Here is a 23,205-nt window from a genome sequence, read left to right on the forward strand (position 1 = left end):
AATATAAATGCATAGAAGTAAATAATGAGAACATGAGATATTGAGATAAAGAATCCTTAAAGTGAGTTCATTGGTCATAGGAACATTTCAATTATGGGGCAAGTGTAGCCTGATGGTTGACGGGTAGTAACTCCTCTTAAACCTGGTGGTGCGAGTGCAATATAACTCTCCCTTTAAAAAATACACTTAGCTAACCCACATTGCTTGAACAGAAATGTATTGAAAACAATGTGAATTGAATCCAGGAGTTTGGAAAGGGGCGCACGCGAGTGCGTGGCCGGCCACCACATTTACGTCACCATATCGCAGCGCGAGATCGCATGGCAACCCACGGGCCGGCCGTGCGTGCGCGCGTAACCCCTCCGGCGTGATTGCATGGCGCGGTTGCGTGCGCGCAACCCTGCGTGATTGCGCAGCGCGGTTGACGTCGCGGGCGGCCGGCTGCCATGGCGGTTCATCCCCTTTAAGGAGGCGGCGAGCGGCCGGAGTGAGAGGGGGGAGGAACGGCCGTGTGTGCGGCAATTGTCTGCCGATGGAAATAATAGCTCCCCTCCAAAGCAAAGCTACACAACGTACCTTCCCCAACGCCTTTGCGCCGACGGTACAAGGTTTTTTTTGTTTGGGCGGTGAGGGGAGGGGGAGGCGGTTTACAATGTTGGAGGTGGTCGGCTTGCTGAACGAGAAGGAGGGAGGGAGTTGAAAGCAAATGGCGAGGCGGTGTGGAGCAGGCCCTCTCCCTCCGGCCGTCTGATGGCGTCCACCCCCACTGCTGGCACTTCTAAACGGGGATGTTTTTGGTGGGTGGGGGCCGATTGTGCATCGCCGCCTCACTACAGTGGGGATGGCTGCCAAGTACAGTCCCGAAATAATGGAGGCGAAGGCAACCGGCAGTTTCTTGAGCAAAAGAAATTACAATTAACATTTAATGACCATTGATACATCGGCGAGATCTCAGTATCCTGCTCAGTATCTTGAATTAAATTGTTGAGTGTATGATTCGTATTTCTAAATATATTTTATTGTGATCCCACTTAAAAAAAACTTTACGTCACAGTGCATTGCTTGCAAATTGTTTCGAATTGATAGGCTGATGCTTGATTTGTACTGTCCTTGGGCCTGTTTCCTCTTGGGGTCTGTTGTTTTACAGTTGGGTAAGGAGAAGGGAGAGGAACATCTTTTCATTGAGGGATATGAAATCCCCATCGGTGGGGGCCTGAATTTAGCAGGAAGTTTTGAGGGGAAAGTCGCGCATGTGCAGGATAGGTTCCATTATCTTGCAAAATGTATAGGAAAGGATCTAGCGTAGAGGCAGATGTTTTAAAATCTGATTTTTTAAATATATATATATATTTAAAAGCCTTTTAAAAAAATGACAATATCCTGCGAGTTGCTGCATAATTGTTTGTTGTGTTTAAGCCTTGATTACAGCTCGCGCCACCACGGGTAAAACATACTAAGATAAATTAATCAGCACTTTTGTCTAATGGGCCTTGTATAGACAGACAATAACATTAAACAGTCGATTTTGATTGCTTGCAGTATGAAAGCTTACATCTTTTTTTCCCTTTATTTTTAGGATTGCCCTGCAAATTGAATTATGAGTTGCTTTTGTTGCAGTACCCAGCGTTTCTGGTTTGCTGTTCTCTCATCAGGATTTTAAACGCTCCCCTCCCTATCCAGCTGTTCTTGAAACACACATGGTGCATTGTTGTCGTTCCCTATTTCTGTTCATCAGTGCTGCTCAGTAACCTTCAGCAAGTGGGTTGACGACCTCTAGGATAAATATAGTTTTCTAGGCCCACTGCCCTACTCTACTGCAACCATGGAGCCCTGCATGGAGTATTTCTTGACACAGGTTCTGCAAAAAGACATGGGACGTCGGGTGCAAATTGCTCAAGAGCTCATAGAGTACATCACAGATCGGCAGAAGTCCTATGATCTTGAACATGATCAGTCAATGCTTGATCGAATGATTGATGGTCTTGGAACTGGTTGGGTAAATTCCAGTAACTTTAAGGTATGCTTTTTTTACATCTGGACAGCCAGCTTTTCCAAATGTGATTATAAAATGTGTCTATGATGTTTTTCTGATTTGTTAACCAACTTGTCCTCTATCCAATAGGTTCTGCAATAGATTCCCGATTATAATTGATTCAAATTTTCATTGCTGGAAAATAAATGTCCAATGGTTTTTGAATAAAATATGATGACAAAAGACTTTTCTTCAGAACAGAATCTAAGTTTTGGAAAGTTGTGAGCAGTCAAAGTATATTTTATAATGCTGTGACCCGAGTGTGCAATTGGTTATTTGCATTGATATCTTCATGTGCTTTATTTAGGTGGACCTTGCAACTTTGGGGATTGTCAGTCTTTAGCTGTCAAAATTGGAGTTTGTGGGCAGAGCTGTGAGAAATACAGTTTTGTTTTTGAACATTGTGCAGCTCTCATTTGATGACTTCTCTTTGCACTAGTAGACCAATATGTTTTGCACAGATCAAGGTGGGTCTTTCATTGAGCTAATGATCTGGCAAAAGCAGTTAATGCTTTTCTCCATATGGGTCTCTGCAAATTGCCTGTATATGCAACTGCTCAGGGCAAGCCTCAACAAGGACCTTTGCTCCCTTTAGCAGACTTTGGTAGATGCAGTCTTCAAGGAGTTGGATAATCATCTTTTCTGCACAGCAGCAGGATTGAAACTGGCTGCACAGTAAAGTATTTGATGGCAAGGACTTCTATTGCTATGACCTAAGCTAGGTCTTGGTGGTGGTTCTCAAGTTCTGGCAATGAGGCACTCGCCAAATTAATTTCACAGGTAGTATGGCTGGTCCAACTGAATAGAACCTTCACTGGCAGCAAAGCCAACTCCATCCTTTGCACCACTGCAGGCAAGTAGAACCTCATCACATGAAGAAACTTTGCGTGCTTCACACATGGCTTGATGCAGCCATGAACAAAGTTGGCCAACAAATTGAGGGCTATCAGGTTGGTACTGGATCCCAGGATGGGGAAATTTCTAGAATGCCTATGAACTGGCTTTTTAGAGCAACTTGTAGTTGAGCCCACTAGGGGATCAACTATTCTGGATTGGCTGTTGTACAATGAGCAGAATTGATTAGAGAGCTTAAGGTAAAATAACTCTTGGGGGAAAGTGATCATAATGTGACTGAGCTCACACTGAAATTTGAGAAGCTAAAGTCAGATGTAATAGTATTACAGTGGAGTAAAGGAATTACAGAGGCATGAGAGAGGAGCTGGCCAAAATTGAATTGAAAAGTACACTGGCAGGGATGGCGGCAGAGCACTAATGGTTGGAATTTCTGGAAGCAATTCGGAAAGCACAGGATATTTATATCCCAAAGAGGAAGAAGTATCCTAAAGGAAATGTGACACAACTGTGCTTAACAAAAAAAAAGTCAAAGCCAACATAAAAGCCAAAGAGAGGGCATATAACCGCAAAAATTAGTGGGAAATTAGAGGATTAGGGAACTTTTAAAAAACCAACATAAGGCAACTAAAAAACAATTAAGGTTGGAATGTAAAAGTAAGCTAGATAATATTAAAGAGGGTACCAAAAGTTTCTGCAAGTGTAAGAAGAGAAGTGAGAGTGGATATTGGACCACTGGAAATGATGCTGGAGAGGTAGTAATGGGGGACAAGGAAATGGCAGATGAACTGAATAAAGTATTTTGCATTGGACTTCACTGTGGTAGACACTACCAGTATGTTGGAAATTCCAGAATGTCAGGGTCAAAGTGTGTGAAGTTGCCATTACTAGGGAGAAGGTTCTTGGGAAACTGAAGGGTCTAAAGGTAGATAAGTCACCTGAACCAGATGGTGTACACCCCATGGCTCTGAAAGAGGTGGCTGTGCAGGCATTAGTAATGATCTTTCAAAAATCATTGGTTTCTGGAATGGTTCTGGGAGACTGGAGAATTGTAAATGTCACTCCAAGAAGGGAGAAAGGCAGAAGAAAGGAAACTATCGGCCAGTTAGTTTGATGTCATTGGCTGGGAAAATGTTGGCATTGATTGTAAGGATGTGGTCTTGGTACTTGGATGCATTTGATAAAATAATCCATAGTCAGTACGGTTTCCTCAAGGGACAGTCTTGCCTGACAAATCTGTTGGAATTCTTTGAATCAGTGGATGTTGTGTACTTGGAATTTTAGAAGGCCTTTGACAACTTGCCACACATGAGGCTGCTTAACAGGCTACAAGCCCATGGTATTACAAGAAAGATACTAGTATGGATGGAGCATTGGCTGATTGATTGGAGGCAAAAAATGTGAATAAAGGGAGCCTTTTCTCGTTGCTTGCTGCTGACTAGTGGTCTTCGACAGGGGTCTGTGTTGGGAGTGCTGCTTTTTACATTGTACGTCATTGACTTAGATGACAGAATTGAAGGCTTTGTTGCAAAGTTTGCAGACAATATGAAAGTAAGAGGGGGGAAAGTAGTTTTGAGGAAATTTAGAGAGGCTACAGAAGGGCTTGGACAGATTAGGAGAAGTGGCAGGTGGATTATAGTTTTGGGAGGTGCATGGTCATGCAGTTTGGTAGAAGAAATAAAAGGGTAAAGATAAATAAAAGGGTATCTTCTAAACGGAGAGAATTCAAAAAATCTGAGAAGCAAAGGGACTTGGGAGTCAGTGGGACTTGGGAGGTTGAGTCAATGGTGAGGAGGACAAATGTATGATGTTGGCACTCATTTCAAAAGGACTAGAATATAAAAACAAGGATGTAATGTTGAGGCTTTTAAAAGCACTAGTGAGGCCTCACTTGGAGTATTGTGAGCAATTTTAGGCCCTTGTGTTAGAAAGGATGTCTTGAAACTGGAGAGGGTTCAGAGGAGGTTCCCGAAAATGATTGAAGGATTGAACGCCTTGTCATATTAAGAGCCTGTGTTCACTAGAATTGAAAAGAATGAAGGGTGATCTAATTGAAACCTATCAATTATGGGAAGGCCTCAATAGAGTGGATGTGGAGAGGATGTTTCTGATGGTGGGAATGGGAGCCCAAGACTAGAGGACGGAGCCTCAGAATAGAGGGTGTCCTTTTAGAACAGAGGTGACGAATTTCTTTAGCCAGAGAATAGTGAATCTGTGGAATTCCTTGCCAAAAGTGGCTGTGGAGACTCTTTATATTTAAAGCAGAGGTTGATAGATCCTTGATTGGTCAGGGCATGAAGGGATATGGGGAGAAGGCAGGAGATTGGGGTGGAGAGGGAAAAATGGATCAGCCATGATGAAAAGGCAAAACAGTTTCAATAGGCAAAATGGCCTGATTCTGCTCTTGTATCATACGGTTTTGTGTTGGGTTCAGTTCTTTTTGGTTTTGAGAGACTACAGGTATATCATAATGGTCTTGATCCATTCTTCAGTTGAAACAAACTGTCTCATTTAACTACCACAGGCAGGGAAATGGACCACATCTCTGTCACGTAAATCACACCTGATGACTGGGTTCATGCCTACTCTTGAGAGGGTGTACTGCTCCCACGTTACCAATTCCTCTTTGACATTGCTTTTTGTTCCAGCCAGATTCTGCCCATACATTCTGGCTCCTCTAAGCCAGATCCCCAATGCCTAGATATATCAGACGTTCGAGGCCAGTTTAGACTCAGTAGAGCTACTGATCAGTTTATGGACTGTGGGTGTAAGTAGAAGATGACATTGTACAGGGAAGCATTGATCTGAATGTCCCCACTGCATGGTATTTTTGTCTTCATATGCCTTATCTTTCCTGTTGGCTTCAACAAAAGACTGCAACACAGAAACAAGATAGAGTACACTGTCCTGCCTGACTCCAGATTAGATGGGGGAGCTTTTTGTCTGATGCGTTACTAATGTCTCTATAAAGCTATAAATAATTCCCTCCACCGAAGCTCAGTTTGGAGATCATGACCATGTGTGCTGGTTTTGATGATTACTGCTGTAAAGAGCAGATCCAGGTATACGAGTGAAGACGTGTGAGCTTGCAAATGCTTCTTTTCATAGTTTGTTGGGAAGAGCATTTGTCTCCATCTTTTTGGGTAAAGTTAACAAAACGTCTTCGATCTGTCCTGATGAAGGGTCTTGGCCCGAAACGTCAACTGTTTGCTAAGATGCTGCTGACCTGAGTTCCTCCAATGTTTTGTGTGTATTGCTCTGGATTTCCAGCATCTGCAGAATCTCTTGTGTTTATTCAATGGTTGTGAATTGCTTTGGGAAGTCCTTGGTCAAAAAGAGTCAGTTTTCTATTCTTTATATTTGTACAGTGTTTTCATGATTTGATGTTTGTGATGAATTTTCTGCAACATAAGTGCTGCCGCTTTTACTTCCTTCATTTGTGCTGGGTTATTTTTTTTGCTACCTAGCCTTTAGATTAAAATTTAAGAAGATAAATCTATTACAAGACAAATATACTTTGCTAATGTACATAATTGGTCCAAAATCTATGTTTGAATTGCCTAAATAAACTGAATGAATTAAATATCTGAATGCAGATTGTATTCCATGTACATGGAATATTGAGTTTCTTGATCATGGTTGTAATTTCTAATTTTGGATATTAATTAAATCCACTAGGCCTTGCAGCCCTTTGCCAAATGTGTGGGATATTTGGACTGTTATTAATTAATCACTGGAATCTTTTTCTTCTCACATAGAGACAGTTGTACATCATGAAAGTGAGCCCTTTGGCTCAACTTGTCCGTACTGACCAAGATGTCCCATTTGCTTGCTTTTGGTCCATGTCCTTGCATACTTTTCCTATTCAATGTGCCTATCCAAATAGTTTTAAACATCAAATGTATCTGCTTTCTTTGGCAGATTCTTCCATATACTCAGCATCCTGTCTGCAGAAAAGTTGCCCCTTGGATCCCCATTAAATCTTTTTCTTATTTATATCTGTGTCCTCTAGTTTTAGGTTTTACTGCTCTGGGGAAAAAAGACTGTGCCTACCTATCTTATGTATGGCCCTCATTATTTTATAATTTCTATAAGGTCATCTTCCAGCTCTTTCAATCCGGTGAAAACAGCCATAGTTTCTCCAGTCTCTCCTGGTAATTCAGGGATGTTGCCCTTTCCTGCATGGTTGATCCACATTTCAACTCCATGCAAATATCTTGGTTCCATATCATTTACTAGTTTTGGTGAGAAAAATCTACCTACCTCAGGATTCGAGTTTATGAATTGGGGGACATCTACTTTTGAATAATTTCTTAAATATAGTGAGACCATGTTTCCCAACTTTGCTTCAAGTAGTGTGCTTCCAATTTTAACCCTCACCTTTTGAGTCTCACCAGCTGAAACCCCAACCCTAACAATGACCCAATGTGATCACTTCATTATTCTAATCATCACTTGTCTTTCTTTACTTACGGGAACTCTAGTCTTGTTTGTGTGATCTCTTCTCAATATCCAACTCCAATGACTTGTCTCAGCTTGAGTTGTGAACTGTGTAATGAATTCTCAACTTTGGCCAACATGTTGATGGGTTCGTTAATAGACATTCCTATTTGCATTTTGCAGCAAATTTTTATTTTAAGTAGCATGATCTATTGTTGCTGAGCTGTCTAAATAGACTATTTGGTAGGATGGTTCACTATTAAATAATGCATGACCACAATTCATTCTTTTGTTTAATAGAAATTTGAGTTTTTCTTTACATTTTGCCTCCATTTTTTGTTGTGAAATGCTTAGGCTCACTTTTCTGATGGTAAACTCAAAATTACTTGTGTACTTCTCCACAGGGTATTGTAATTTGGAACCTTGGCCGACAAATGTAATTTTGCAAACTGACATTGCATTACAACACTTCTTTGGCTGTAAAATTTCTGTAGTTTGTTTAATGTTCAAATGTGGTATCCTTGAAGTATTTATTGAAAAGCTCATGTTGGTAATGATTTGAGATCTGTACTACAGTGAAAGTAGTCAGTTTTGGTTTTTATTCTCAAGGTTTTGGGTCATGAGGTTAGGGGTCACAACATTAGGGAAATTCAGCAGCATTAAACTGTTGAAAGTGGTGAAGTATTTCAAGAAACTTGAAGTATACTTAGACAAAACCTTACAAATTGTCATTACCTATGGCTCAAGCAACACACACAAAATGCTGGTGGAACGCAATAGGCCAGGCAGCATCTATAGGAAGAAGCACTGTCGATGTTTCAGGCCGAGACCCTCCATCAGGACTAACTGAAAGAAGAGATAGTAAGAGATTTGAAAGTGGGAGGGGGAGATCCGAAATGATAGTAGATAGGAGAGGGATGAAGCTAAGAGCTGGAAAGTTGATTGGCAAAAGGGATACACAGCTGGAGAAGGAAGAGAATCATGGGATGGGAGGCCTAGGGAGAAAGAAAGGGGGAAGGGAGCACCAGAGGGAGATGGAGAACAGGCAAGGAGTGACTGTGAGAGGGGCAGAGGAAAAAAAGAGAAGAAAAAGGGGGGAATAATAAATAAAGGATGAGGTAAGAAGAGAAGGGGAGCATTAATGGAAGTTAGAGAAATCAATCTTTTTTTCTCTCTCTCTGCCCCTCTCATGATCACTCCTTGCCTGTGTCGTGGTTTTTCGTGCCTTACAAATGAGCAAGAGACGCAGAAGATTCTTCAAGAAGGGTTAAACTTTAATTTGCAAATCAAAGCTGAGACAGTCATTGAGCTAGTCGCTGATTGCCCACCGATCCTTTGGACACAGCATTTTTTATAGCAATCTCCTGGTCCAGTTGCATTAGCATATGTAATCGATCTATAGTTGCATATTACATGTACCTCAAGTACATCATTGTCCTTATTTGATTAGACTGCCAACATAGATGCCTTGTGCAGGAAGGCACAGAGACGACTGTACTTCCTAAGAAGGTTGGCGTCATTCAATGTCTGTAGTGAGATGCTGAAGATGTTCTATAGGTCAGTTGTGGAGAGCGCCCTCTTCTTTGTGGTGGCGTGTTGGGGCGTGATGGATACGTCTCGCCCATCAGGGTGATACTCAGATACGTCTCACCCCTCAGTGGGATACTCAGATACGTCTCGCCCCTCACTGTGATACTCGGATACGTCTCACCCCTCTGTGATACTCAGATACATCTCGCCCCTCAGTGTGATACTCGGATACGTCTCTACCCTCAGTGTGATACTCAGATACGTCTCGCCCCCCACTGTGATACTCAGATATCAATTGTTTCTATCAATTGACTTAATCTGTATCTCTTAGCTACTTCTCATTAACACATCATTGTCTTCTACATTTTTAGGATATATGCATAGCAAATAGCAAGCTCTTTCTGTAGCTACCTCTCATTAACACACCATTGTCATCTTAAGACTGCAGTCTCCTACCAAATTGGGTACATGCATAGCAAATAGGAAGCTCAGAACTGCAAATAGCAAGCTCAGAACTGACTTCATAGTTTTGGTAAATTTATACTTTTATACTCCAATATCTGCTGTCCATCTCTCTCTGGTGCTCCCCCCCCCCCCCCTTACCCTTTCTTTCTCCCTTGGCCTCCCATCCCATGATTCTCTTCCTTCAGCTGTGTATCCCTTTTGCCAATCAACTTTCCAGCTCTGAGCTTCATCCCTCCCCCTCCTGTCTTCTATCATTTCGGATCTCCATCTTCCCCTCCCACTTTCAAATCTTTTACTATCTTCTTTCAGTTAGTCCTGACGAAGGATCTCGGCCAGAAACATCGACTGTACTTCTTCCTATAGATGCTGCCTGGCCCGCTGCGTTCCACCAGCATTTTGTGTGTGTTGCTTTAATTTCCAGCATCTGAAGATTTCCTCGTGTTTGCGTTACCTATGGCTCAATTAGGTAGAACCTTTTCTGTCAGAAATGTCCGGGTTCGGTAGTCAGCACAGGAGATTTGAGCTTGGATATGAAGGCTGTTGCTCTTGTGCAGAGTTGTGGCAGCTTTATTGCAAGTGCCGACTTATGGTAAGGCATTAAGATAGGGCCTCATTCTTTCAAGTAGTTCGCAACGATATTGTGGCACTATTGTGCCACTCTAGTGTAGCAGTTAGCGCAACACTATTACAGCTTGGGGTGTCAGAGTTCAGTTCCCATGTCCTCCCATGGAATGCATGTGTTTTCTCTGGGTGCTCTGGTTTTTCCGCAGTCCAAAGATGCACTGGTTAGGAGATCAATTGTCCTGTGAGTAGGGTAAGGTTAAATTGGGATTTGCTGGGCGGTGCAGCTTGAAGGGCCTGTTCCGTGCAGTATCTCTAAATAAATAAATAAATAAATAGATAAATAATTTTGATTAATGTTAGAGTGATTCCTAGTGTCCTGGCCAATATTTATCTTTAATTAATAACCAGATGATCAAACATCAATATTTATCATATTGCTACATGTGGGAACTTCCTGTGCAAAGATGTTTCATTCACTTCAAATAACTACCAAATAATAAGTACTTTACAGCTGTAAATCATTCAGTGATTGTACTGTATCGATTCAAGATACTAAGTTTCATAAAGAGAGAAAATCCGCAGATGCTGAAGATCCGAGCAACACACACAAAATGCTGGAGGAACTCAGCTGGCCAGGGAGCACCTTTGGAGAGAAGTACAGTTGACATTTTGGGCCAAAGTCCTGCTGAAGGGTTTAGTTTGAAACATCAACTGTACTTTTTCCATAGATGCTGTCTGGCCTGCTGAGTTCCTCCAGGAATTTGAGTGCATTGCTCATAAAGAGAGGTTGAGGTGAATTAGTAAAAGAGCATGTGGATGGATTTGTGGAAATAACACAAAAGTATGCTGTTGTCAAGGTGAAGAAAAGGAAAATGATATGTGTAAGAGATCAGAATTATTACAGATACTCTGGCTGTAGACTTCAGGGAGGAAGAGGCAATAGATTTTTTTCAAAGACTAAATTTTAAAATCAATGCAGAAGTAAATGTAATGGAGGAAATGTTTAAAACTTGGACTGATGACCAAGTAGGATTACAGATACAAATTTCAGATTAACTGAAATTTAAATAGGAGTCTGGAAAAAAGATGATCAGGGTGGTTGATATTGGAGAAAGATAAGATATTGATTGCATCTTTGGTCTCTATACTTCAATTCGATTTGTTACTGAAATGTTAAATTTTTAAAGAAAAGATTATTTGTCACTTGCATTGAAACCACATACAATAAAACAAATTTTTTTGCATCAATATCCACCGTTTGAGATATACAGGCCTCTGAACAGTAGCAATGACATGGGCTCCAAATTACAATGAGAAATAGAAAATGCACGTCAAAAGGGTAGTGTTACAATAGTCATGGGGGGAGGGTGGAATTTCAGTCTACAGGTAGATTAGGAAAATCAGTTTGGTGCTGGATCCAAGAGCGAGAATTTGTAGAATGCTTACAAAATGGCTTTTAGAGCAGCTTGTGGCTGAACCCATTAGGAGAAAAGCTATTCAGGGGTTGGCTATTGTGTAATGAATTAAATTTGACTAGGGAGCTTAAGGTACAGGAACAGTGATAATAACATGGTAGCCTTCATCCTGCAATTAGAGAGAATAAAGTCAGGTGAATCAGTATTATATTGGAGTAAAGGGAATTACAGAGGCATGAAAGAGGAGCTGGCTAAAGTTGATTTGAAGGGGGCACTAGCAAGGATGATGGCAGAACGGCAGCGGCTGGTGTCTTTTCTGGGAGCAATTCGGAAGGCACAAGATGGATACATCCTAAAGAAGTCATAGTATTCGAAAGGCAGGATGACACAACTGTTGCTGAGAAGGGAAGTCAAAAACAACATAAAAGCAAAAGAAAGGACATGTAATAGGGCAAAAGATTAGGAAGCTGTTTAAAAACCGACAGAAGACAACTGAAAAAGCCATAAGGAGAGAAAAGAGATGAAATATAAAGGTAAGCTTGTCAATAATGTAAAAAAGAATACCAAATGTTTTTTTTCAGATGTATAAGTAAAAGAGGTAAATGGAAAATGATGCTGAAGAGGTAGTAATGGGGGAGGCGAAAATGATGGATGAACTGCATTTTACATCTGTCTTCACTGTGGAAGACACTAGCAATATGCCAGAAGACCATGATTGTCAGGGGGCAGAAGTAACTGCGAATGAGAAGGTGCTTGGGAAACAAAGTTTTGAAGTTGGATTGGTAACGTGGACCAGATGGACCACACCCCAGAGTTCTGAAAGAGGTAGTTGGGAAGATTGTGAGAGCATTGGTAAGGATCCTTCAGGAACCACTGGATCCTGGCATGGTTCCAGGACACTGGAAAATTGTAAATGTTACACCACCCTTGAAGAAAGGAAGTTATAGGAGTTAGTCTGATGTCATGGTTGGGGAGATGTTGGAGTTGATTGTTAAGGATGAGGTCTTGGGGTACTTGGAGGCACATGATAAAACAGGCCAAAGTCAGTATGGTTTCCTTGAGGAAAAATCTTGCCTGACAAATGTGTTGGAATTCTTTTAAGGATTCCTAAACAGGCGGAAAATTCAAAAATCCAAGGTGAAAAGGGATTTGGAGGTCCTCGTGCACAATTCCCTGAAGGTTAAGTTGGTGGTGAGGAAGGCAAGTGCAGTGTTAACATTCATTTTGCACTTTGCTAGAAGCATTTGCAGTATTGTGAGCAATTTTGATCTAAGAAAAGATTGGAGAGGATTCAAAGGAGGTTCACGAGAATGATTCTGGGAATAAAAGGATTATTCTAGGAGGAACATTTGATGGTTCTGTGCCTATACTTGTTGGAATTTAGAAGAATGAGTTTGGATCTCATTGAAACCTATTGAATGTTGAAATGGAGGGGATGTTTCCTATGATGGGGTAGTCCAGCACCAGAGGGCCCTCTGTATAGAGGGACATGCATTTAGAACAGAGTTGAGGACTTTCTTTAGCTAGTGGGTGATGAATCTGTGGAACTTGTTGCCAGAGGCAGCTTTTGAGGCCAGGTTTTGGGTGTATTTTAAGGTGGCTGTTGAGGGGTTCTTGATTAGTCAGGGCATTAAAGGCTATGGGGAAAAGACAGGAGAATGGGGTTGAGAGGGAAAATGGATCCACGATGAAATGGTGGAGCATACCTGATGGGCCAAATGGTCTAATTCTGCTTCTGTCTTTTGTGGTTTTATGGTCTTGTACTGAGGGCAGCCCACCAGTATGCCCAAAATTTATTAATACTAGCTCGTTCGACTTTGGAATATGAGAGGAAGCCATAGCACCTGGAGAAAACCCATGTACTCGTAGGGTTTCTTGCCGCAATGAATTGTAGGACATACATTGAGTCTCTCACCTAAATTACTTATTTTAATAGCGTGACAGTCATTGTTACATGAAGTGCCAGTACAGATTATGCACTAAAATCTGAGAATCAAATTTATGCTTGTGACTTGTTCTAAAGTGAAACTCTGAGTTACTGAGTTGGGTTAAAGTGATCTTGAGTGTGATGGGGAGGTTGGTGAGAGAATATTCATAAAACATTGTGAGTGAGCTTCAAAATATGATGCACATTGAAGCTGATTGCTATAGTTAGAAGTTTAATGAAGTCCACAACCTTAAGACATTTGCTTGGGTGATGAATTTTTAGTTAAGACTATGAAGGTTCTGTACTATTGTACAGCTGTACCATATGAGAAGTAACTGAGAATCATGATCACTCCATCAATAGGCGGTCAAATTTGTTGAGCAGACTGGCCCTATACTGCATAACTCTAGGGAGCATGAAAGATGATGTCACTGAACCACAAGATTTTTGAGTGAACCTGACAGGATAGATGGGTGAGGACATTTTGTCTGGTGGAGGAATTTTGACCAAGGAGTATAGATTCCTTGTGGTGTACTAAGGTCAACCACAAATCATAAAATACAGATTTATTTATTTTTGGGGCAGCAATAAATGTCCTCCATTTCCAGTGGTGTTCAGGGCATCCTTTATCATTTCAGTAATTTCCTTTTGGTTTTCATACTGTCAAGTCATTCAAGTCCTGGGTGGAGACTCAGGAATATTGTCACATTCAGATGTAGAAGGATTCTTCATTGCTGTTTCCATGATGTTTTTTTTTTCTTTGGACCAGTCAGGGTGTTTGTTAGCCCTGAACTGAACCCAGAACCTGGAGAACTAATGGACCACACAGATTGGCCTCTACCCTTTGAACTGTTTGGCATAGGCGACCCTACCAAGAGCCAAAGCATAAAGCCCCAACTCCAGCCATCATAGCTCTCTGGGTCATTGAGGCATGCAGGCCTTCAAACCGAATGACAAGGGTGTTGTCCTCTTGGAGGATTTGAGGGATGTGTGTCATCAATTGTACTTGGGGCTGAGATTGATGTTTTGCATTACTAAGTGATCAGATGTTGTGGATATTTGGCAGGAAAATGGAGTTGAAGCTAATGATCAGGGTAGCCATACAGTGGTGTTGCAGGCTTGAGGGACATGGTCTGTTTTACTTATGTAGTTTGTATCTCTACATTGGAGAGACTGCAAAGGAAATGTATGAAAATGAGGAAACTTTGGATAAACAAGGGTGGTTTTGGTTGGAATGAATTGGGTTGAGAAGAGGGTTCATTGAGAGAGAGAGAGAGATAATTTGTGAGAGGGTTTAACAGAGTAAGCAGGAAGGATATTCTTAGCTGAGGGGCCTAAAACAAAGGGGCATAGATTAAATTGTTGGAAGGACAATAGGAAAGGCAAGTATATTTTTCCTCCCAAGAGGATAGTCATGATCTGAAATTCGTTGTCTGAAAGAGTAGGTAGAAACAGAAATCTTGTCATATTGAAATGTAGTTGCAGATTTCAAGTGGAGGGATGGTGATATCCTTGTTAGGTGTCTTAGTGAGTGTAAAAGAGAATAAACTCCCAGAGCTTGATGAGATGTATCCCAGGCTGATATAGGAGACAAGCAATGAGATTGCTGGGACCCTTACAGGAGATTTATTTATTTATTTATTTATTAACAAACTTTAGTCATTAGTGAAGTACAAGATAATTTCACAGAGAAGGCACATCAGTGCTTCTACTTAGAAGTTTGCGTAGATTTAACATGTTTCCTAAAACTTTGACAAACTTCTATAGAAGCTCAGTGGAGAATGTCCTTATTGGTTGCATCACTGGTATGGAAGCACCAATTCCCAAGAAGGGAAGAATCTACAGAGTGGTGGATACATCCTAGTCCATCATAGAGTACATTTCCCAGAGTGCTGCCACAAGAAAGTAACATCCATCGTCAAGGACCTCCACCATCCACGCCATGCTCTCTTCACGCTACTACAGCTTTACAGGAAGTGCAAGACCAGGTTCAAGAACAGTGTTGCTTCAGAACCATCAGGCTCCTGAACTGATGAGGATAACATCACTCACTATATATAAAAAATATCTGAATCTGAATAACACTGAACTGATCCCACAGTCTCACTTTCAAGGACTTGACAATTCATGTTTTCAGTATATTTGTCATTTTTTTGGGCACATTGTTTGTCAGTCTTTATGTATAGCTTTTAACATATTCTATTGTATTTCTTTATTTACCTGTAAATCCCTGCAAGGCAAGAAAAATAAGTAGTATATGGAGTGCAAGGTTGTTGTTGTGACACCACTCAATCAACCAACAACGATGATTCATCTGCGCATTTATAGATGGTGTTTGAGCTGTGCCTAGCCATATAGTCATGAGAGAGTAGAGCAGCAGGTTAAACGGATATTCCTTGAGGTGAGCCTGTGTTGATCATCAGCTAGGATGAGATGTTATTACTGATCTGCACTGATTGGTCTCCTGATAAGAAAGCTAAGTATCCAGTTGGAGAGGGAGGTACAGAGCCCATCTTTTGAGGGGATGATGGATGTTGAATACTGAGTTTGTAATTGATAAATCGCAGGCTGATGTATGTATTGCTCTTATCTTGGTGCTTCAAAGCTAAGTGGGAGAGCCATTGAAATTGTATCCACTGTAGACCTTTGTAACTGTGTCTTTGTTCATGACTTTCCTGCTAATGAAAACATCTCAACATCTACCCTGTTAAATCTATTTCTGCTATTTTATATTTGAATAAGGTGACGGTTCATTTGTTTAAATTCCAAGCAATACAGACCCAAACTGGCTAATTTTTTTGATGGAACAAACCTCTCACCCCAAGAAAAATTAACCTAGTGAATTTCCTTGGAGTTTGTCTAATGTTACTATATCAATTGTAGTGGATCAAAACCTACAATATTCCAAGTGCAGCCTTGCTGATACCTTGTACCAATGTAACAAAACCATCCTATTCTTGTCCTTTAACTCCTTTGCAATAAAGGCCAAATACTACTTGCTGGTCTTAATTACTCATTGGCCCTGCTTGATAACATTTTTAATTTGTATATGGGAACATCTAGATTCCCCTGAACTTATTTCCAGTTTCTCTCCATTTAGATACTTTGGTTTTTGATCCCTCTTACTGAAATGTGCAAGCTTGTGTTTCATCATATACTAGTTTTTTTTTGCCCAAGTTTAGATGAGGTACGCATGAAAGACCCAAATGGTTAGAGCCCATCAGATCCAAGAGAACTTGGTAAATGAGATCAAAAGTAGGCAGAGTATGACGGTAGAATGTTGCATTTCCTAGTCAGAAGGCTGTGACCTGCAGTATTTGGTGCTGAAAATCTTGCTGTTATATACATTTGATATTTAAATCATTAATGTAGAAAACATGATTAGTAAGTTGGATATGAGAGAATAATTGCTTTGTGCATGTGAGGTGGATAATCTTGGTTTATAGATGGATATTGATCAGAGAATCAATTATGGAACAACAGCATATGTATTATAATCCCAATAAGTGGGAGGTGGTATGTTTCTAATGGGTACAGCACAAATAGCTGGGCCCTAGGAAGTACTAAAGAATAGAGGGATCTTGGTGTACTTGTTCATAAATCCCTGTAGGTAGTACTAATAGTACAGCTGGAGGTGGTGCTGTAGTTGGCATACTGGGTGCTGGCATTCATTAATTGGAGCATTTTTAAAAGTATTGAGGTTATCCTACATTATAAAACTTTGGTTAGGCTGCAGGTGAAATATTATGTCTATTTCAAGATAGCTCTGGAAGAATGTGGATACCTGGGATAAAATCAAAGGTTTCAAAGGTACATTTAATGTCAAAGAAATGCATACAATATACTCCTGAAATGCTTTTTCTTTGCAACCATCCACGAAAAAGAGTGCCCCCAAAGAATAAATGACAGTTAAATGGTAGAACCCCGAAGTAGCCCACCAGCTCCCTTCCCTCCTGCGCGTAAGTGGCAGCAAGCAACGATCCCCCCTCTCCCCCACCCCCCCACTGGCAAAAAACAAGCATTGGCACCAGGCATTCAAGCTTGAGCAAAGCAACAGCAAAGGTGCAGACTTGCAGTACTCCCAAGACTACTTGTTAACCTGGTATTCAACATATGCTTCTCTTCATCTGTTTCTAATATGAAGAGTATGTACCGTAGATTCCGGACTACAGAGCGCACCTGATTAAAAGCCGCTGGCTCTAATTTTAGAAAGAAAATCAATTTTTTACTTGTACAGGCCGCACCGGATTTTAGGCCGCAGGTGTCCCACGTTGTAATATGAGATATTTACACAGAAAGATATTACACGTGAGGATTTTTTAACTTTTAATTAAATCCATATGGTAACATAAACAAATACATATTGCAAATGCTTTTTTTCGAACCGTGCCTGTAACGCGGCTACTTTTAAATATACGTTGCGTATACTTTTTTACTGAACAACATTCCAATATCTCCTAACGACTGGTAAAAAATATATATACTGCAGCCTACCAGGAAAAGTTATTGATCGCCTTTAACTTAAAAGCAGCGTTCTCGCGCGGGTCTAATGCCGCTCCGCCGCTCGCCCCCCGCCGTCCCGTTTATCGTAAACGGCATTTTTCCCACAAGACGCGGCGAAACCGGGTGTGACGTCATAGCATCCCGCGATGTAGTACAGAAAACAAATATAGTTAAAACACTTCTAACTTTAACTAACAAATGAATTACTAAGCGAAAATATTATAAACTAAATAACTGCCATAAAGGCAGCACAATGCTTTTCTTCGAGTGTTTTCCATGTTGATGAGGGTGAGTACAAATGACTGATTTACAATAATTTAATTGTGAAAGTGCGCTTGATTTATCGTACAATTTCATTGGACCTCTGAACTACTCATCAATTTTATTGGTCTACTGTTACGAGGCAAAATGTTTTTGGCGGCATGAAAAAAATCATGTATTAGCCGCACCGTATTAAAGGCCGCAGTGTTCAAAGCTGTTCAAAATGTGGGAAAAAAGTAGTGGCTTATAATCCGACATCTACGGTAAATACTATTTGTTTTCCTTGGAGCAGAAGATGCTGAAGGGGAGCCTGTTAGAAGTATTCAAAATTATGAGGACCAAAGATGGAGTGGATTGTGAAAATTACTGCCTCGAGCAAACCTATGCCCTCTAATTTTAAGAGATCCAAGATGAGGACAGAAAGATTTAGAGGGAATTTGATGATTTTTTGTTTTTGTTTTGCTGATTATCTTTGCAGTACAGAATGCACTGCAAAATGGAGGCAGTTATTAACATTTAAGAAGTATCTGAACATTTGAATTGCCAAGGCATTGAAAGCTGGTAATTTGGGTTAGTGTACTTGGATACTTGACTCTGAATGACAGATGTGTACTTGAAAAGCTGTGGATTTTCAAGGTTACAGACCACGTGGTGGAAGATGAGATTAGTCTAGAAATCCTTTGATAGACAATAACATCATGATAAATGAATTGTCACTTGCGCAAGTTCTCGCACATTGTTTGGCATAATCTGAATGCCTTAGTTCTTTCCCCTTCCTCAGCATGCCCCCACCCCTATGTTTGTTTGAAATCAGAAGTTAGTTATGTTGCTCGAGTATTAGAACAGTCCCAAAATAGATTTCTAAATTGCTTGAAGTCAATATTGCTGTGTTTTAAAGGAATAAGCAATGATCATATTTTAACGTGCTCATTTGTGTATGTCATAGCTCGAAATTTTGATATATTCACTGCACTTGGAATTTCGTGTTTTTAAAAAATCCAGCTTCAAAGACTTGCTTTTACGTAAAAGAACACTGTATACTTGTCTCCTGATTCATTTAAGAGTGCAAAGACCCCTGTGATATAAACACATAGCCATAAACCCCACGCGCATTGGCTCAGCAACTTTGAGCAGCTGAGCCTTGACTAAGAAGATTGTGTTTGATTCTAATTTTGCTCTGTCAGTTGTCATGACATCATTAGACCTAACAGATCACATCAGTACTCCTGAATTAGAAAAATATTTGGGCTTCCTGCTGTTGTTCACTCAGGTGATCACAGCTAGATTACAAATGGCACTGGTGAAGCACAGTGATTTGCTGGCAGCAAACTCAACTATTAAATACTTTATTTTCTCAAATAGTCACTGCAATCAATAGCCTGTAACTACCCTTTTGGAACTGAACTGTTGAGCCACTGTACAACCTGCCATTCTTGTGGTGTGGACTGGAGTCCCAAAGGCTCAGGGTGATTGCAGTGTGGTGTTTATGTGCCTTCACATTGAGGCAGTGGGGTCTGGCCCCGCGAGCAGGGAGCAAGGCATTATTTGGCCATTGATGGAGCAGACTTGGAGGCGATTTGAAACAGCAGAACTGATGCAAGGCAGAGTTGAGGCGGTGGGGCCCAGGCATGAGAGCATACCGAGGCGGTGAGGAATGAGCTGAGTTTTGGCCGATTTAAGTGCATGGCCAGATTGGAAAGGTCAAGTGTTGGGGCTGGAGGCAAGGGATGCACCAGTTCTTCAGCTCGGTGCTCTGCGAGGTTTACTCATCTCTGCACTGAACTGAGGCTGTGGCTTGTAACTGGTTGGCTGTGATTGGCTTCATAGGTGTGGACTCACATACGTGTAACCCCTGGGTCGCCTCAGGCATCGCTCAAACTCGTTCTAGTCTAGGGGGAGCAGCCTTCGGCCCCGCCAAACTGGGTAATCAGCTGGTGTGGATGCTGTGTGATGTCCCCGCCTCGCCCAAAAAACAGACAGTACACCTTATGCGATTAAATGAATACAATTTATAAAGATTACTATAACTAAGCGATTACTAACGATACAGTATATATGAATAAGAGAAAAAAAAGAAAAGGCGCCAAACTTATCAAAGTCCAAACCACTTCGTGCACAACCGTTGGAGCTCAATTACTGAAGTCTTCTGGCCACCATTCGATCCCCTCTGACTTCCTCGACCCGCCTCTTGGGACCCCCACGGTGGTCGACCAGACGCTCCACACTCCTCTGTCTCCGTCTCCTCTCATCACCGAACACCTTGGGCCGGGGACCCCCCCGCTCGGGGTCCGTTCTGTCGCCCAGCTTCCAGCATCCCGTCCTCTCTCTCTCACTCCATCGCGCTGACTCCCCAAAATCCCGCCAACAATCAGTTTACAGTCCCAAACAAGCTTCCAGCACTTATCATAACAAAGACGCTAGCATTCCTACTATTAACACAGGCGCCAGCATTCCTACTTTTAACAAAACAAAGACGCCATTTTGATTACATACACAGTAACAAAGAAAAAGAAAAAACCCCCGTTACATACGTAAACTTCAGTTCTGAATGCTACTTGCTTTTATTGTTTGCAAGATTTTTTCCCCTGTGTTTTTGGTGTTTGACAGTCTTTATGGGTTCTGTTGGGTTTCTTTGTATTGTGACTGCCTGTAAGGAGATGAATCTCAAGGTTGTGTTTAGTATACATTGTATTTTGAATTTCTGAACTTGACATTGTCTCATGCCTTCATTTTGCCATTGAATAGCCTGTTGACACTTGCTGTAACAATTGATTTTTGTAAAATTCAGCTAAATTGATTCCTGCATATCCATTCTTATATCTGATGTGGTTGATATTTCATATGAGAGGAATGACGTGCGGGTGGGGAAGAAGAGCAATTAATCTAGCATGAATGGAGCTTTCCAAGTAGTTAAGTACCGTAGATTCCGGATTTTAAGCCGCTACTTTTTCCCCACATTTTGAACAGCTTTGAACACTGCGGCCTTTACTACGGTGCGGCTAATACATGATTTTTTTCATGCCGCCAAAAACATTTTGCCTCGTAACAGTAGACCAATAAAATTGATGAGTAGTTCAGAGGTCCAATGAAATTGTACGATAAATCAAGCGCACTTTCACAATTAAATTATTGTAAATCAGTCATTTGTACTCACCCTCATCAACATGGAAAACACTCGAAGAAAAGCATTGTGCTGCCTTTATGGCAGTTATTTAGTTTATAATATTTTCGCTTAGTAATTCATTTGTTAGTATGTTTTCTGTACTACAGCCCGGAATGCTAGACGTCACATCCGGTTTCGCCGCGTCTTGTGGGAAATACCGGTTTGCGATAAACGGGAAGGTGGGGGGGGAGCGGCGGAGCCAAAACGCTGCTTTTAAGTTAAAGGCGATCAATAACTTTTCCTGGTAGGCTGCAGTATATATATTTTTACCAGTCGCTAGGAGATATTGGAATGTATATGCAACGTAATTTGTGTGTTACCGATACGTATGTATATTTAAAAGTAGCCGTATTACAGGCACGGTTCAAAAAAAAGCATTTACAATATGTATTTGTTTGTTACCATATGGATTTAATTAAAAGTTAAAAAATCCTCACGTGTAATATCTTTCTGTGTAAATATCTCATATTACAACGTGGGACACCTGCGGCCTAAAATCCGGTGCGGCCTGTACAAGTACAAAATTGATTTTCTTTCTAAAATTAGAGCCAGCGGCTTTTAATCAGGTGCGCTCTGTAGTCCAGAATCTACGGTAGTTACAATCATATGTATACCACTAATCTTTTTCAAATTCTTATTTTTTGTGATCTTTTACATGAAGATCTGATCACATTTTAGGTCATATTTATGCAGAAATAGAGAAAATTCTACAGGATTCACAAACTGTGTTTTCTGTGAACCAGTTGAAATCTAGTCCTATTTAACTTTTCCTCTTGAGATAACACACCCATTTGGGTGTTGGGAGTTACTAAGACTTCACTGAACTGTTTCCTGAACAGGAGTTTCTTGAGTAAAGACAGCAGTTTCATCAGTGGTTTCCAAAAATGCATTTACCAGTGCACTGAATTACATCTGCAATTTTGCAGTTAGCCTGGCAATAAGCATTTTTTTTGTTAGCTTTCCTAATTCCTTGCTGTATCTGTGTACTAGCATTTTGTGAATTATCACGCGGACATGCAGTTCCCTCAGCTCTTCTTTCTAGGATGCAATCATCATTTAGATATATGCCTTTATAATGATTTTGTCAGAATGGACAATCTTGCATTTTGCAGTTATACCCTATTTCCCTGTTCTTTGCCTGCTTTTATAACCCTTGTGTCCCATTATAGGCTCATTTTGTGCCATTTACAGCTTTCTCGCCAACCTTAGTTGTTAATGATGTGGAAGAAAGGGCAATGGATGTTTGTTAATGATGTAAAACTAGTTAAGACCATACGACATTGGAGCAGAATTGGGTCATTTGGCACATTGAGTCTGCTCCGCCATTCCATCATGGCTGATTTATTCATCCTCTCAATCTCATTCTCCTGCCTTCTCTTTATATCTTTTGACTTAATTACTAATTAAGACCCTGTCAACCTCTGCCTTAATATACCCAATCACTTGGCTTTCACAGCCAAGACTAGACTTGGTCCTAGACTCTCCCAGTGCAGGAAACATCCTCTTCTCATCCACTCGAGCCTTTCAGTATATATTTGATAGGTTCCCCCTCTTTATTTTAAGAGATTCCCCCTCTTCTAAACTCCAGTGAGTACAGGCCCAGAGCCATCAAATACTCCTTGTATGTGACCCCTTTCATTGCTGGAATCATTCTCATGATCCCACCTCTGAACCCTCTACGATGCCAGCACCTCTTTTCTTACATAAGGACCCCAAAACTGCTCAGGGTACTTCAAATATGTCTGGCCCAGCATCACATCCTTGCTTTTATATTCTAGTCCTCTCAAAATGAATTTCATTTACCTTTCTTACCACTGACTCAATCTGCAAGTTAACCTTTTAGGGAATACTGCATGAGAACTCCTAAGTCCCTTTTGTACCTCTGATTTTTGAATTTTCTCCCGTTTTAGAAAATGCCGTTATTCCTTCTAACAAAGTGCATGACACTTCCCAACACTATTCTATCTGCCACTTTGCCCGTTCTTCCAATATGTCTAAGTCCTTCTGCAAGCATCCTTCTTTGTTAGTCCTCTCTGCCCATCCACCTATCTTC

At 41.0% G+C, this 23,205-nt stretch overlaps 1 protein-coding gene across 3 annotated transcripts in view; it reads left to right on the top strand.

Annotated features, from left to right (window-relative positions):
* Window positions 1-413: 413 nt before the first annotated feature.
* The window catches only part of clasp1a (cytoplasmic linker associated protein 1a), a 313,776-nt gene continuing 290,984 nt past the window's right edge, over window positions 414-23,205 (top strand). For all 3 annotated transcript variants that reach the window (XM_073026772.1, XM_073026780.1, XM_073026787.1), the window contains exons 1-2: window positions 414-601; window positions 1,577-2,017. In XM_073026772.1, coding sequence (XP_072882873.1) covers window positions 1,823-2,017 — 195 coding nt within the window. In that variant the 5' untranslated portion in view covers window positions 414-601; window positions 1,577-1,822. The remainder of the gene's footprint in view (window positions 602-1,576; window positions 2,018-23,205) is intronic.

Source organism: Hemitrygon akajei, chromosome 2, assembly GCF_048418815.1.
Source record: "Hemitrygon akajei chromosome 2, sHemAka1.3, whole genome shotgun sequence".
NCBI classification, from domain to species: domain Eukaryota; kingdom Metazoa; phylum Chordata; class Chondrichthyes; order Myliobatiformes; family Dasyatidae; genus Hemitrygon; species Hemitrygon akajei.